The sequence below is a fragment of the Pezoporus flaviventris genome, unplaced genomic scaffold (genome assembly GCF_033815535.1).
Source record: "Pezoporus flaviventris isolate CSIRO_AGI_PZ_B2104156 unplaced genomic scaffold, CSIRO_AGI_Pfla_v1 ptg000007l, whole genome shotgun sequence".
Classification (NCBI taxonomy): domain Eukaryota; kingdom Metazoa; phylum Chordata; class Aves; order Psittaciformes; family Psittacidae; genus Pezoporus; species Pezoporus flaviventris.
Window position 1 is genome coordinate 43,264,689 of NW_026892555.1, and position 15,441 is coordinate 43,280,129.

The window sequence follows — 15,441 nt, forward strand, 5'->3', positions numbered from 1 at the left end:
TCAGTGTTGGCCTGCATCAGTGGGGTTTTTCCGCTAACCGCGAGGTTCTGAGCGTGTTCATCTTAAACGTTCAGACCGCGCTCAATGCATTGAGCCCCCCTCTCAAAGAGTGCTTGTTCCTTGCTATTAGCAACATTTCTGGCTAAATATTTAGTGATCACTATCAAAAAACAAACAAACAAATAAAATCAGCTAGAGAAATTAAAAAAAATTAAGTTACTGTGGATGTCCTGAGCAAAACTATGCAGGATGTCATGTCAAAAGCAGAAACTGCCTCAACAGCCCCCTGATCTGGACTCACTGTCTGATTGCCTCATTGACCCAATATTGCAAATAGTGAGGTTCTGAGTGCCTTTTTATTCCAAAATTTGCTGTTAGTTGTTAAATTACAGTGCAGATAGCAGCAATTTTCCCTCCTTCTCCTTCATCCTCCAAAGATGCTTTACAGTGTATCCCCACTTATTGCTCATTTTGCCACCCGAACACCTTCATAGAATTGACTGACTAATCTCTGCTGTTAATGCCTACCTGCAGTAGTCAGATCACTTGTATTTGAATCATGTGCACCCTGTGCAAGCTGAGTCCCATTCCTGTGTTTAATATGCTAGTCCAAGTGTAGCTCCACATTACAGTCATTTTGTAAATGAGTGGTTATTTTGGTCTTCAGAGAGGAAGGTATGAGAGGAGAATAGATTTGTTTTCTGTCACAGTGCTGCTGCCACCTAACTTGCACAGAAAAAAAAAGTGATACCCAGTGTCCACCTCTTCTTCCCTCACTTTTTGTTTGGTTGAAATTAACAATCTTCTAAAAATGCCTTCATTATGTCTTATTATGAAGTTAAGAAAAGCAGCTATGAGTCGATCCTTCTTTAGAAAGAGACAGTGCATGATTATAGCAAACAAATTTAACTTGATCACAGATAAAATTCATAGAAGGAGATACTCTGTGAACTAACTCACATGAATAGTTCAACCTGCAGATTCTTTTAACTGTTGTTTTTAACAGCTATTTCTACCCAGACCTAATGGGGAAGGGAAGGACATTACTTTTATAAAAAAATTTTTCATCTCATTTTGTCAAAAAAAAAAAAACAACACGCCAAAAAACCCCAGTGAAAATATCTAACAATTGGTTTTCTCAGTTATGCTTTGAAGTGCATGGTCATTGCTTTTGTGTTATTTCTTTCTGTGCGTAAAATCAGTTCTATTAAGAATACTATTTGTGGAGGAAGAGTGGTAGCATTTTTGCTGTTGCAGCTCAAAGACACAAAGTTTGCAGAAAAAAGTAACCTCTTTAATTAGAACAACTGTTAGATTCATTTTCCAGCTGTGATACAAGACACTCCCTCCTCTATCTTGACTCTTTTATATAGCTCTGTATGTTGTAATGGCTTCAGATGAACTATACAGAACTGCCCAGAGCTACACTTTGAAGTAATGTTTATTTACAGTTCTCTGTATAGTTGGTCTCCATGACTTACCATCAAAACATCGAAAGGGTTCTCCTTTTGCTTGTGAGCAGTAATTTTCTAGGTCAAGTAACATTTGCATCGAGCACTGCTCAAAGACAGACACTCTGCTGGATTTAGACAGTACAGTTTGATGCAGTGCCTGGGAAGACCTTGGACAAGCACTGAAAAAAAAATTCTCTGCCTATTTTAAAGTAGATTTTCTCCTTCTTATTTCATACACGTCAGTGAAAGGTGATCAGGAATAGAGACGTCCTGTTCAGAGGAGCTCAATGGTGTCTTATCTTACATTTAGTTCTGTATAACAAACTCAACGGAGAACTATTGATTGGTATTTTTTGGTGTTTTCAGTGTGGCAAATGTTGTCTCATCCATGCTTGAATCTGTGCTGGAAGTACCCAGTCTAGATGATGACCTTTGAATCCATATACCAGACAGAATGTCCAACCTGAACAGCTAGCATGTAGTTTATGTTATAGTCCATCAAACAAATGTAAATAAAGGGATAAATGTTTGAATCATACTTACTAGTTACAGCAAGAGATTATAGGACATAGGCAGATACGCATTAGCTATTTGGTGCAAGTTTATAGATCACAAAGCTGGAAAGACAATTTGTGATCATCTGTTTTTTTTTCCCATATTACACAGGTTACAGGACTTTCTTGAATTAGCTCCTGTAGAACAAGAGCATTTCTCTGAGAAAATCAATCATTTTCAACTTCAAAATGTCTAGTGATGGAGAATTCATTACAATCTTTAGTAAATTGTTCTAATAATGAATTACTTTCCATGTTAAAATGTGTCTAGTTTCAAATTTCACTGGTTCTTGTCAGACTTTCCCCCATTTAACTGAAATGCCACATTATTATCAAATTCCTACACTTCTATTTCTACAGGGAGTGGGGAAATTTATAAATTATAACCAGCTCTCCCCTTAACCTTGTCCTTATTAAGCTAAATAGATTGATCTACATAAGCCTCCCATTGGAAGACATCCCTTCCCCTCTTGTAGCCCTTCTCTGAACACATCTCTGCTTGCCACCAGTCCCTGATGATGGACCCTAGAAGTGAACACTGCTTCAGTCACCACTGCACCTCTGCTAATACAGAGGCAACACAGCTTTACTCTAAGAAATCCTGCACCAGAAACTGGGCACTGACCCTCTGACTTACATCCTTGGATTGAAAATTAACATTTAGCTGATTATTCACCATCAGTAACATTAGGCACTATTACTCTTGATTCATTCATTCACTCACTCATTCGTTCATTCAGTCATTTAGAGAGCCTTTATACATATGGACCAAACCCCAATACTTTAAATGTATATACTGAGCCTTGGAGCTTTTAAGCATAGTTATGCTGAGTCTGGAATGGGGCTGATGCGGCAGAAGTTGGGTTTAACAGAGAAATGGATTTCTTTGAAGAAGTGGGGCATGTCAACTGTTTCTCTAGATACACTAAACTGCCTCAGACATGGAGAACAAAACACAGCAACCCCATTAACAGACTATTTTTGATGTATACTCCAAGATCCGTGACAATTGCTTTGTTTCCCAGTCAGAATTTAAGATACTGAGATTTCTCTACAATACTCCACATGGTCTTTTAGGATGTGTCTCTTTTTCTCTTTGGGAATGGTACCTACCATGGCCAGGACACCCGGCAATACCAGGGAGTTACAGAGTGATACCTGGAAAGGTCTTCTACCTTAGTTATCCTTTAAAATACATTTCAAGCTCACTCTTTAAAATGGACCAGTCAGACAACTTCTTGCATTGTATCTGTGATTTGGGAAGAATTTGAGAACAGAAATTTGAGTTTGTCTTCAACACACCACAATTATTTCCTGCAGTAAGCTTGCAAACGTGCTGTCTGCTTTCTAGGGATACTGCATATACAGGTGGATTTATTGTATTTTAATTAATTCTTGGAGGCCTGTAGCAAGTGACAGGCTAAGTGATCACCTCTTTTAAGCAATCTGGATGTGTAAATCAAAACGATAGAAAGAAGCAAGGGAAACAGTTGGGCTGGCCAGCATGAGTCAATATATGACAGACAAGTTTTGGAATAGCCTGTTGTTATTTTTCAGTTTCCTCTGATTGATTAGCAAAATTAATGCATGAATTATTAAGTCACTAATATGTCAACAGGGAGCTTTCTGCCCATGCTAAGCACAACAACAGAGTGGGTGGTTACAGACTGAAAGTCTGGAGGCAAAGGCTGAAACGGTCTTTTCCTTCCCATTAGAGACTGGGAAGTACCGCGGCAGTACTTGACCTTACAGAGAGAGACCATACCTTTTTAAAAACTCAAACAAACCCAAAACACAGCAGAAACAGCGTGATAGCTACCTAAGCTGCCCTGCCTAGGGCCATGCCCATCTCTGCCTCTCCAGTCTCTAGCAGGACTAGGAGTAGTGAAGGCAAGGTGTTGCTTATGAAGGTGAGTGCATTACATGATGAGTAAAATTCCCCTACTGAGTCATTATTTCTCTAGTACGTAGTATCTGCACAACAAGTTGGACAGAACCTCAACACTACGTATGGCTTTTTCACACATGAACACATTATCACATATTTGTTTGAATGGAGATACCTATTTCAGAAAACAAAGTACACCTCTGGTTCAAAAGCATGGCTGTAGGAAGTACAAGGAGCTCCAGTTTTACTTTCTTTCATAAGAACCTTTACGCAAGGTTCAGTTGGAAATAAATGAAGATATATAGAGCTTAACACTGCAAAATTCAGTATGTGTTAAACAGAGTGAGGACTTTGCTAAGGCAGCATTGTTCTCTTTAGGCTAGTGGTCATAAATACAAATATTCACTCTATCTTTCACATTTCAGGCATACCGCTGTCACTATTGAGCCTTGAAGCATTACCCAATGGGATGTTTTCTTCAGATGGTCTTTTCCTTTGGGGAAGAGCGAAATCAAAGAGAGAATATGCTGATTCAGGTGAATCCTTCAGGTTTTAGCAGCAATGGACAAGCTTCAGAGGCACCTTGGAGACTTGTAAGCATCCAAAAGATAAGGCACCAAAATCATTTTTGTTAAAGCCATTTTTGCATTACTTTATATACCAGAGAGTGGTCATTAAATGGCTGGGGACAGCAGATGGAGAAATGCCACTCCTGAAACAAAACAGGAATTTTTGCTGCCTCATGCTCCATCTCTACATTTCTTTCCGTATCTCAGCTCAAAGTGAAGGGCTGTACCAGAGGGCAGAGTGGTCATGATGATGTTTACTGCCATCTAAAACTTCACTGTCATAGGACTCTTGACTGTGGCTTTTGTTCTGAGTAACAGGAACATGGGGTTAAGGAAACACACAGGCATACTGAGGTCTAAATAAACCTGCTTCTAACAGCAAATAACCTGCAAGGTCTTGGTATAGCTAAGTGCTATGATTCTGGCAGATCTCCAGAGACAGAGCACAAAGGGGCAGTCCTGCACTCATTCCTTGTTTTATTCCTGAGTGCTGTTATCTTTCACACTTAGTGTCTCCTTGCTGCACTGCTTGCGGTAGGACACAGCTGGTCAGAAATCAGTGTGTCACAACTGTTTTCCTGTTGTTGCAAACTATTGCAGATTTTTGTCTCTTTCTGCCCATTTCCAGGTTGACATAAAGGCTTGGGAGAGCCCTAGAGCATGGGGGAAATATGGAATATGTGTTCTGTACACTTGATTACTTAGAGTAGGTGGGACCTGTGAGGTCTTCAGGCCTGTATTGTTAAGCTGGGAGACCTGCAGGACACAATAGCAACTATCTCCAGCTCCCTATGCTGGTCATTCTCTACACATGCTTGGAAATTCTCTACTTAATTGATTAGCAGCAGTGTCCTGAGCCATACAGGTAGCAGGAACCTTCCTTGGTAAGGGGTTCTCTCCTCACTCCTGAGGGGTGAGGGATAACTCAGTCAGGCAGAGCACACAGAGAACAGCAGACCAGCAAACCAAACATCTGAACCAGGCAGAAGAACCCTACAAACCAAACCCAAACAGCTTCTCATCTCTGAACCAATTTTACAACTGTAAATTCATGGAGCTCTGCACCCCACTTCTGTTTATAAACCCACAGTTGTTCCCAGAATTCTTTTCATTTGATCAGTTTGGTTGATTGTGTTCACTTTTTGGAATTGATGATCTTTCTTTTGTTGCTATCGTTTGGAGTGGAGTTATACTGAGTAAAACTTATTCAGTTGTTTAACAGGAACACAGACCAGCATTAGGAGTGTGCAACAGATAAGCTGCATTTGGGGAGCAGGGAAAAGTCCCATGAGGGCAGATACTATTTATACTGTTCTGATGCTTAAATTTGATGCCAATGGCCCTGACTCAGTGTTTTGAAACTTAATTCAGGACATTGAAATGGCAAATGAATGTTACCAAGTCAAATGCGACCGGTAATGACAGCTTCTGAAAGGGCTCTTTCTTAATGACCATTCTGGGACCCTACACATATAACCACAACATGTGCACGATGTTTGCATTAAAAGATCATGGCTAGCTTGTAGTAAAACCACAGTGGCAAAAATTTGGGAAGTACTTTGAGCAAATTTCACCTGCGAAGCAAGGTCAAGGCGGTTAAGGAGCTGAAACCCACTAAATAGTGAAGCAAATAATACTTGCAATGAGAGGTGACACTCATTTCTTCTGTTTTGGTCCCTAGCTAGCAAATCTCTATAATGTCATGAAGTGCTAGGAGGACCCCATGCTTCTGATACAAAAGTAAAATTTGGATTTTACATCAGATGCAAAGGTAAAATTTCAATGGTATTTTATGCCAGGGAGAGATTAATGATGTATTTTGACATGCATTTCAGATTGAATAACCCTCCCTCTTCTTTTCTTCTTCCTCCACAGTTTCCCCCTGCTGTAAGAAGGACAGTGCCAGCAGCTTAACCACACTCCTCTCCACTGTTGGCTTTGTCTAGTAGTGCCTGACATGATGGCTATAGAGCTGTACCTGGAACTTTCCGGAAAAATTTCCAATTATCACATCTTCCTCCATGGCAGTAACATTAAGAACGCTAACAGAGATAGGCAGCTAGCATTTTCAGTGCTGCCTTATTAGTCCTGGCTTGGTTTAGACAACGCACTGGGTGATATCCCAGTAGCTAGTTTGTATTAGAGTTGCTCTAGCTGAGAAAGATACTTTACCTGTAGAAAGAATAAAACATCCTACATGAAAACCAGAAATCCTTTGTGCACACCTTCTCTGTTAGGATAAAAGCAAGCAAAGTTGAAGGTAAGGAATCATTATAATGTTAAAAAACATTCAATGCCCATATACAAACCTTAACACATTTGAAACATTCTTTTTTTCCACCATATGTCAGATATCTATTCACTTTTCCTTTCTTTATTACTACGTAAATGAGGACATTTGCATGAAAACAAGTACTCAGATTCTCAAAAGTTTGTCTATTCCTACTTATATTTTCCTGCCTTGAAGGGAGCGGAGCTTTCTGTAGAGGGTACCATAACTGCTTCCAAACCAACGAGCTGTGATGAATAAGAAGCAGGAACTTTTTAAACAAAGACCCTGGTTTCATGCAAATATTCTCAGTAATAAAGCATGCAGTAAAAGAAATATGTGAAGTTATGTTTTGCAGAACTGCTACTTAAAGCAAAGCAGCTCTGTAGAATGAAGCAGAATCTGAATTTTTCTAACTGCAGGAAGGGAAAGTGAGTTTAAGTATTTTCCATAAGAGATTCCAAAATGTCTATAAACAAGATGATCAGAAGGCAAAGATGGAATATATCCCAATATTATTCTCATCAGCATCATCAACATCACTCTATGTGAAAAGATCCTAACCAGAATCACTGCACCATTCTCCTCTTTCTAGAAGAACATAACAGGCTCTTTTCCCCACAAGATTTAGCAATCTAATATGCTTTTCTAATCCATCTCTGAGTCATTGCCTTGGTCTGTCCCCTCTTACTTTTCCAAACTCAGCAGTAACTGATTGAAACGTATTGAAAAAAAAAACGTAGAGAAAAAACTGGAATCATAAACAATAGAGAATATGTAGGAAGCATTTATATTAAACAATAATTAATAGTTTAGGCTTTGCTTCATGACAGCTCACTCAGTAGATAAATCAAAACCCAGGAGGCATTCATTTGCTTGCAGTTTTCATCCTTGAGTACCATCAAGTATCCACTGCTCTAGTTTCTGACCTTCTAAGCAGCAAACACCTTGGAGTGATCATTAAGAACAACTTCCTAGAGTGGTCCTTTGCCAGAAATGTTGGTAGGTGTAACAGTGACTATTTCCTCCTCCTGGAAGCTGTGTCGCAGCAGATTCCTACCTCCCCAAATGCAACAGGGTGCTGACTATCCAACCACTCAGGTGATTTTGTCACATACCCAAGACCAAAGGAACACAGTGCAGACAAGCCCGTGCAGTGTGTGAACGCTGACTTTGGCCTCCACAGGCGTTAAGGCTGGCAATGCGCATTGGTGCTGCCATCACTGGGCTGTAAAGGACGTGACAAGAGACTTCCACTGAAATTCTCTTCAGAAGAGAGGAAAAGTGCTAGTAGATACAGAGTTTAAAGTAAGCCATTTGGAGTTGCGGTTTCTTTATTCCTCAGTGCATCTTCTTTGAGTACAGCAAGGATGATTTCCTGTCTGCACATAAAGCACACTTTCCATCATAACTCATGGACAAGGACAAGTTAGAAGTGTCAAAATAATTAACTATGCTGGTGAACAAAAAAACCCCAAAGACTGAAAATTCTTACCTTCAAAGGCTACCCTTAACTATCCTCTGATGCAAGCACTGTGCTGAAATGCGGTGCATGTTTTCTAAATACGCCTCTTAAGCAGAGGTTGGATGATAGATTTCAGGCAAAAGCCCTCTCTCTATTTTTTCCAGCAAGTTTCAAAAACTTGCCTGTTTCTTCTCATTTTTTTTCTATGGACTCAGTGCTACATCACCAAACACTGCAATTTCATCTAGAAACATTGATAACTTTAATGGAAGACAGTTGGGCTTGTTCAGCCCTGAGAAGGCTCAGGAGAGACTTAAAGCAGCCTTTCAGTACCTAAAGGGGGCATACAAGAGAGCTGGAGAGGGGCTTTTTACAAGGGCCTGTTAGTGACGGGACAAGAGGGAATGGCTTTAACCTGACAGAGGGGAGACAATAGACATTAGGAAAAAAATCTTCACTATGAAGGTGGTGAGACACTGGCACAGGTTGCCCAGAGAAACTGTGGCTGCCCCATCCCTGGCAGTGTTCAAGGCCAGGACAGATGGGACTTTGAGCAATGCGGTCTAGTGGAAGGTGTCCCTACCCATGGCAGGGGGTTGGAACTGGATGATCATTCATGTCTCTTCCAACCCAAACTACTCTATGGTTCTATGATTTTGCCTGAGACACCACTTTCTGTTGCCAGTGGACTTGTTAGGGCACATAATTCCAAAAATACAATATTTATAACTTATTCATGATTTATTTTAAACCTCTTTCACAGCCTGATGCACATGAGGCAATTTAAAATCGCCAAAACTCTGTTTTGCACCTAACACTTCATTACAACTGAATGTAAAAGTTCACACATCTGTTGGTGTTGTATTGTTTTGGGCTGGCTGCAGAGCAAACAATCCAGTGAAGCACAGAGTTGCCGTAGGAAGGCTGTCTCCAGATCAGAGGACAGGATCTTTCATTTTTTGATGAAGGCAGACAAGTTCTGCAGAATGCAGAAGAGCCTCAGCCCACGACATCGAAGGACCGGCACAGCCCCTCTTTCCAAGGATGCTAAGGGAGTTCCACCAGTTCAGCTGAGCAATGAGGTGTCACTAGAAGTCTTGACAGGAGGAGGGTCTGTGCAAGCCCTTTTCCTTCCAAGGAGATTCTGTGTTATTAAACCCTGTTAATTCTGATACCAAAAAGCCAGAGCAGTGAACCCAACCTCACATAATTTTCTTTATTTAACTATAAAGGACAATTTCATAGTCTCCAATGATTTAAATCTCAGGTGATTGGAAAATTGGAGACTAAAAATCTGCATTCTAAACTCACCATGGCAATTCTGCTGAAATTGCTACAGACAATGTAATAAGTATAGGTTATGCAAATATACTCCACAATGTATATCAATATAAAAGTGAAGTCATGGGCCATGCAATTTACCTTATTTAGATCATGTTTTTTATGATAAGCATAGTTTCTGCATCTTGTGCTGGTCCATTGCCTCTAAGACTTCTAGCCAAGGGATTAATGGAAGCAGTAGTAAAGCATCCGTACCTTCCACCAATGTGAATCAAAACCCCTAACTGTAAAACAATGAAACAAAGCCAGTTGTGTTAGATATTATGTTGGTTTCTGATCTCCATCCCCACTCCACACCACAGTTGGTTTTCGTCTGTTTTTTTTTTCTTCTCTCTCTCCTGTCATTAAACAGTTTGAAAACATAATGAATATTTCTGGGGGGTTTTAAAGCATGGTCCAAACTGGACCGAATTTAGGAATTTGTCTCTGCTGAGAAGGCATATGGCTCATATGATCCAAAGCAATACTCCCCGCTACGAAATTATTTTCTGATATACTAAAGCACTCCTACTTATTTCAAGCATTTCACTTATCTATGCCCTAACTGCCTGGATCACCACCCCTGGCTACCTCACATCTTCCTTTACCCCCTTGCTTCGAGAGCTTAGTTTGGATTCAGGCACAGCACAGTATCAGTGTGATTCGGAAGTTACCGAGACCCTCAGCAGGAGCTGGGTTTGAGAACAATTATCTGACAGGCTTGTTTAGCAGCACAGCCCAATCTGTGTTACGACCCTTTTTCTAAATGTAGATATAACAGCACATTAAAGCAGTGTTACATCTCACACAGCCTGCTGGGTGAGGGTTCAGCGAGGTTCCCCTCGCTCCCCTTCTGCACAGCAGTTCCTTTGTTACCGCCTCTCCTCTGGATCCTGTGATGGACGGGAGTCCCGCGCTCCTCTAACACTAAAATGGGGCTGCCAAGATAATTTATGGGCCCTGCGGCCAACAAAAACTCTCAGGCCTCCTTGGGTTATCTCTTAAGTCCTGCTTTTCTCCACCCATTGTGCCAGCTTGTCCTCTTAGATTTTACAGATGCCAGGAAAGGTTTGGCAACACAAACATCCCCTTAGTGCGCTGCTTTTAAACAACAGCCTTCTCCCGGCTTTGCCTGTGTCTGCAGCTGTGTTTCTAGACAGAAAGCAGAAAAGCAAACACAGGACTGGGAGGAGAAAGGAAAAGAGATGAAAGGAGAAGAGAGGTGACAGCGCCTGCAGCTTGGGTCTGGAGGGAAGATGGAGACCGTGTTGAGGTGCCCATGCATAGGGCTGGCCCATCATGGGCTGGCTGTGGTGCAGGAGGAAGACCTGCTCCTTGCTCTCTTAGCACTTTCACTTTTTGCATTAGAAATCCCGGCTAAGTGTTAACAGTTCTGCTGGCAACTGCAAGCCCATGGGAGCCTTTTCCTGTGGGGTGCAAGATGGTGAAAGCGGAGGATACTCCTCACTGCCCAGGCCTGTGCAGAAAAAATCCACCGCTGCCTTTGCACTAAGTCCTTCCAAGCCCCGAGTGTCTGGAAACCCAGGCACAGGCAGCATTTCTGCAGAGGACACCGAGGGAACGCCTAGGGCACCCCATGGCCCCTTTCCTTTCAGAGCCACTGATGACAAACGGGCATGTGCCGGGATGCCCTTCGGTTTTGGCCTCCCCCTCCACGCAGCAGCCGCACAAACGCTGACCGAGCCCGGAGGCGGCCGCTTGCTGCGAGGACCCACGGTGCGGTGCCCGCCGCAGCCCGGGATGCGATGATGCTGCCGCTCCGGCCGCCGAGCCCCCGCCCTCCCGCGGGGCTTCAACGCGCGGCTGCGCGCCGAGGAGCCGGACTGCGCGGAGGGTCCCGAAGGCGGCCGGACATGCGCTGGGGATGGGAGCAGCGGGTGCCCGAGGGGAGTGCGGCCCCTCCGCTCTGCCGAGCGGGGCCCGGGCCGCGGGGAGGCAGCTTCGTTCTCCGTTTCCAAAGGGAAGCCCGGCCCGGCGGCAGCCACGTGTCCCCACCGGCCGGTGCGGAGCACAGTGCGCGGGGCCGCCGCTCCTCCCCCGGTTCGCGGGATGGGCAACCGGACCGGGGTGAGGGGGAAAGTCCGCCGTGGGGCACGGAGGCCCCCAGCCCCCCGCCGCGGCCCTGAGCGCGTTTCTTGCTCCAATAAGCAATAATTAGGTCCTAAGCTAATGATGTGTCAGCTGATCCGCTCGCTCAGTCTGCGCACGGGAGGGGGGGGGGGGGGGGGGGGGGGCTGCGCCCGGAGCCATCGCCATGGAAACGCTGCCCTTGCCTCTTCCCCCCCCCTTCCCGCGGCCCGCGGCTGGCTCCGCGCCCCTCCGCTCCCGCGGAGGCGGGTGCGCCGCGCGCGCCATCCCGACATGGGACAGCGCTGCCCGTCACCGCGCAGCGCCGCCGTCGCCACAGAAACTTTTGTCCCGGCGGCCAATCAGGGCGCGGGGGGGGGCGCGGAGCGGCGCTGGGCCCGGCCCGGTGCGCCGCCGCCAGCCCGCCGCGGAGCGCAGCGCGGGGAGCGGCGCAGCCGAGCGGAGCCGAGCGGAGCGGCGGCCACCGCCGGTCGGGCCCGGGTCGGACGCGTGCCCCAGCCGCAGAGGTGCCGGCTGCGGGCGGGGGCGCGGAGCCGGGCGCTGGATGGCGGAGGCGCGGGCGGGTGCGGCCGCGAAGAGCCGACGAGAGGAAGAGCCGCGGCGGAGCCTTCCCCCCGCGGAGGGGGTGTCCTGCTCGGCGCGGCGGGGGAGAGCGCGGAAATCTCCGGCGTGAACTGGAACTGTGGCAAAGGGAGGGGGGAAATCCAGACTGCTTCATTTTATCTTCTTCTGCTCCCCCCTTTATAAAAAGGGGCTTTGCTCAGCATCCGCACGCAAACTTACTTGAATGCCTTGTAGCCAGTTTAGCCCAGAGACCAAAGGATACCCCGCGGATGCCCGAGGAGTCCTACATGTGTGAGCACCATCATTACACTGGCAGAGGAGCCGAGAGCCGCCTCCTTTCCTTTACCAACATCCTCCTGGGACTGATCTTTCCCTCCTCTGGTCCAATATCCGAGTCTAGCTCCTCGTGTATCTCTGGTCTGGCTTTTATATTTTCCTTTTTCTCCCCTCCATCTGCTGGGATTGCCACATAAATAAATAGAGGAAAATTCTTACAAGGGCATCTGAAAATTCACGGTGGGACTCAATGTCAGGAAGTGAAAAGCTCACAGACCATTGATATCTTTTTTTTTCTTACTATTTTTAATTTTAAAATATGTATTTAAAACGCGGATCGGATGTATTAAGCTTAGAAAATAGCAGGTAAGAACTTTCTTTCTTTCCAGTACCTTCATGCCCGGAGCGGGGATCTCTAAAGCCAAGCCGCCCAGCCCTGGAATAAAGGGGGAGCAGAGAGCCCAGCTTGCCCTTCAGTGGTTCCTCCATCCTGCGCGACCAGGCGGCCTCAGGGAGAGGCACAGCCCGCCAGGACAGAGACAGAAAGAGCCTTTCCAGAAGGCAGCCGGGGCGGAGGAGGGTGGGCTCTTTTTTCTTCTTCTTTCCCCCCCCTCCTCCACCTGCACTATCCAGGGTGAATCCGTGTGCAGCTGATGTATGGAAAAGACGGATACTAGTCGGTATTTTCTTCTTTTTTTTGTCTCTTCGCTAAGCCGAGGGATAGGATTTTAATTATTTATCCACCCGAACCCTCTCCGGGTAAGACGCTGCTGGAGCCAGTGGGATAGTCCTGCCTTGCACAATTATTAGAGACTGATCACGTACAGTGGAAGGATAAGAGGAGCCTCCACCAGACCCCGTTTGCCTCCTGTGAAAATAATCATAATCATAATGAAGGAGAACATTGCTACACTATTGAATTGATTGCTGCCCCCCCTCACCCATCCCCCTCCCGGTCGGTTCCCCCCCCCCCCCCCCCCAACCACCACCACAACAACAACAAAAAATCCGCTGGGATCTGCCTGCACCGGGACCTCCCTCACTCCGGCTCGGAGGTGGATGCATTTTTCATGAGCGCTGGGTGAACAGGTGCAAAGTGCGGCGGGGCGGCCCGGCCCCGCATCCCGCATCATCCCGCACCCCGCACCCCGGCCCGCAGCGGGCGGCGTGTGCGCGCCTGTGTGTGTCCGTGTGTCCGTCCGTGTGTGTGAGTGTGTGCGCCCCGGCGTGTGCATGTGTGCGTGTGTGTACTAGGAGATTATGGAGAGCAGCGACCGGGACATGTACCGCCAGTTTCAAGACTGGTGTCTCAGGACTTACGGGGACTCAGGAAAAACCAAGACAGTGACCCGTAAAAAATACGACCGGATCGTCCAGCTCCTGAACGGCTCCGAGTCGAGCTCCACGGATAATGCCAAATTCAAATTCTGGGTCAAATCTAAAGGCTTCCAGCTCGGCAACTCGGACGAGGTCAGTGGTGGTGCTGGAGGAGGGAAGCAAGTGCTGTACGTGCCAGTCAAAACCACGGTTAGTAGAGAATTGTCTTCCTTGTTCTATGTCGGCCGCTGCAGCCCGCTCCGGGAGCGAGAGGCACGGGGGGAGCCGCCGCCACAGTTGGCTCCTTCCTCCCTCTTCCCCCAAGTCATCATCACCATGTTGCGTTTGCCTGTCACATTATACACCGCCGGGCTCTTTGTGGGGCCCTTTTATTTAAAGCGATCGTGCGCACAACACACCCAGCCGGGGCCGTGTCGTTCTCCTCCTCGTCCTCCCCGTTCTCCCCCCGTCCCCTCGGGCCGCCGTGCCGGGTTTGGGGTGGGCTATTGTCCCCCTGCCGCCGCTCCGGCCATTGTGCCGGGCCCCGCCGCCCCGGGCAGCAGCCCCCCGCCGCCGGCGGGGCCGGTTGGAAGCGCCCGGGGGTAGCCTGCCTGGCGCGGAGCCAAGCGGGGCACCGGGCGGCGATTTTGGGTGTGTGTGTGTGTGTGTTTCCCCGGGATATCAGTATATTTCTCCTTTCCCCCCCCCATTTTCCTTTATTGTTAGCTCGCAGCTCTTGAGCCGCCGCTACCGTGCCTGCCTGGCTGCGAAGCGCCGGCTGCGAGAGTACCGGCGGCGGATTGGGGGTTGGGGGGGGGGGGGGGGGGGGGAGAGGCGGAAGGAGAAGGATGCTCAACAAAGGGAGAAAGGGTTCCGCAGGACCGGAGGGAGGGTGGGTTGGGTGACTCTCGCGGAGGTCGCACGGAGTCTCGCAGCCCGGAAGGTTTAAAACTCAATGTTAAGGGTAGCGTGGCATCCCCCGGCAGGCGCCAGAGCTGCCGAGCTGGCCGCGGGGCTGACAGCCGAGGAGCTGTTCAGCCGGGTGCCGGCAGCAGCGGCAGACCCGTTGCGTGTGTAAGAAGATGGGGACTGTCGGCTGCAAGTAGGTTTTGCCTACTGAACTCTCTTAATGTATCATTATTCTTACTTCTTGTGCTCTGGGTCATGCAAGCTAAGCCTCTTTTGTCTGTGCTCGGGGCGGGTGGGGAGGGGGAGCTCAGAGAGGAAACCCCGCAATTAAGAATATTCCTGCCTGGGCATTGGGCTTGGATGAGGAATATTCTCTCTTATTTTTCAGTCCTATCTTTCATTTTTTTATTACGGAGTGGCAGTTCATTCTGACCTAACGGGAGGATCGCCCGGTGGTGCAGCAAAAGGGGCTTCTTGGAAAGTATTCTGGGCTGGGTTGTGACGTAGGCTGCCGGGGAAATCTGCCTCTCTCTGCCTCGCTGAAGTCATAAACCTGGGCATTCCCAGGGGCCGGCTTGTATTTGCCCCCCTTGTCATCAGCGCCGTCACGGCTGCGAGGAGGCAGAGGTGGGAAATTAATTTTAAAGGAGTTGACAAATAGGAAGATTGAAAGTGAAAGAGAAGCTTTGGACGCAGTTTGTCCCTCTCTATGGGTTTTACTCACCAAAGCGTTCTAGGTCTGCCTAT

At 47.0% G+C, this 15,441-nt stretch overlaps 1 protein-coding gene and 1 long non-coding RNA gene across 7 annotated transcripts in view; both read left to right on the forward strand.

Annotated features, from left to right (window-relative positions):
• LOC133266873 (uncharacterized) overlaps window positions 1-6,109 on the forward strand; it is a 64,246-nt gene extending 58,137 nt beyond the window's left edge. For all 3 annotated transcript variants that reach the window (XR_009742544.1, XR_009742546.1, XR_009742545.1), the window contains one exon: window positions 4,322-6,109. This is a non-coding gene — a long non-coding RNA (uncharacterized LOC133266873). The remainder of the gene's footprint in view (window positions 1-4,321) is intronic.
• Window positions 6,110-12,831: 6,722 nt separating this feature from the next.
• The window catches only part of NOL4 (nucleolar protein 4), a 203,208-nt gene continuing 200,598 nt past the window's right edge, over window positions 12,832-15,441 (forward strand). For 3 of the 4 annotated variants that reach the window (XM_061448563.1, XM_061448566.1, XM_061448565.1), the window contains exon 1: window positions 12,832-13,995. In XM_061448563.1, the coding sequence (XP_061304547.1) occupies window positions 13,729-13,995 (267 nt within the window). In that variant the 5' untranslated portion in view covers window positions 12,832-13,728. The remainder of the gene's footprint in view (window positions 13,996-15,441) is intronic. The other variant, XM_061448564.1, reaches the window with a different exon arrangement.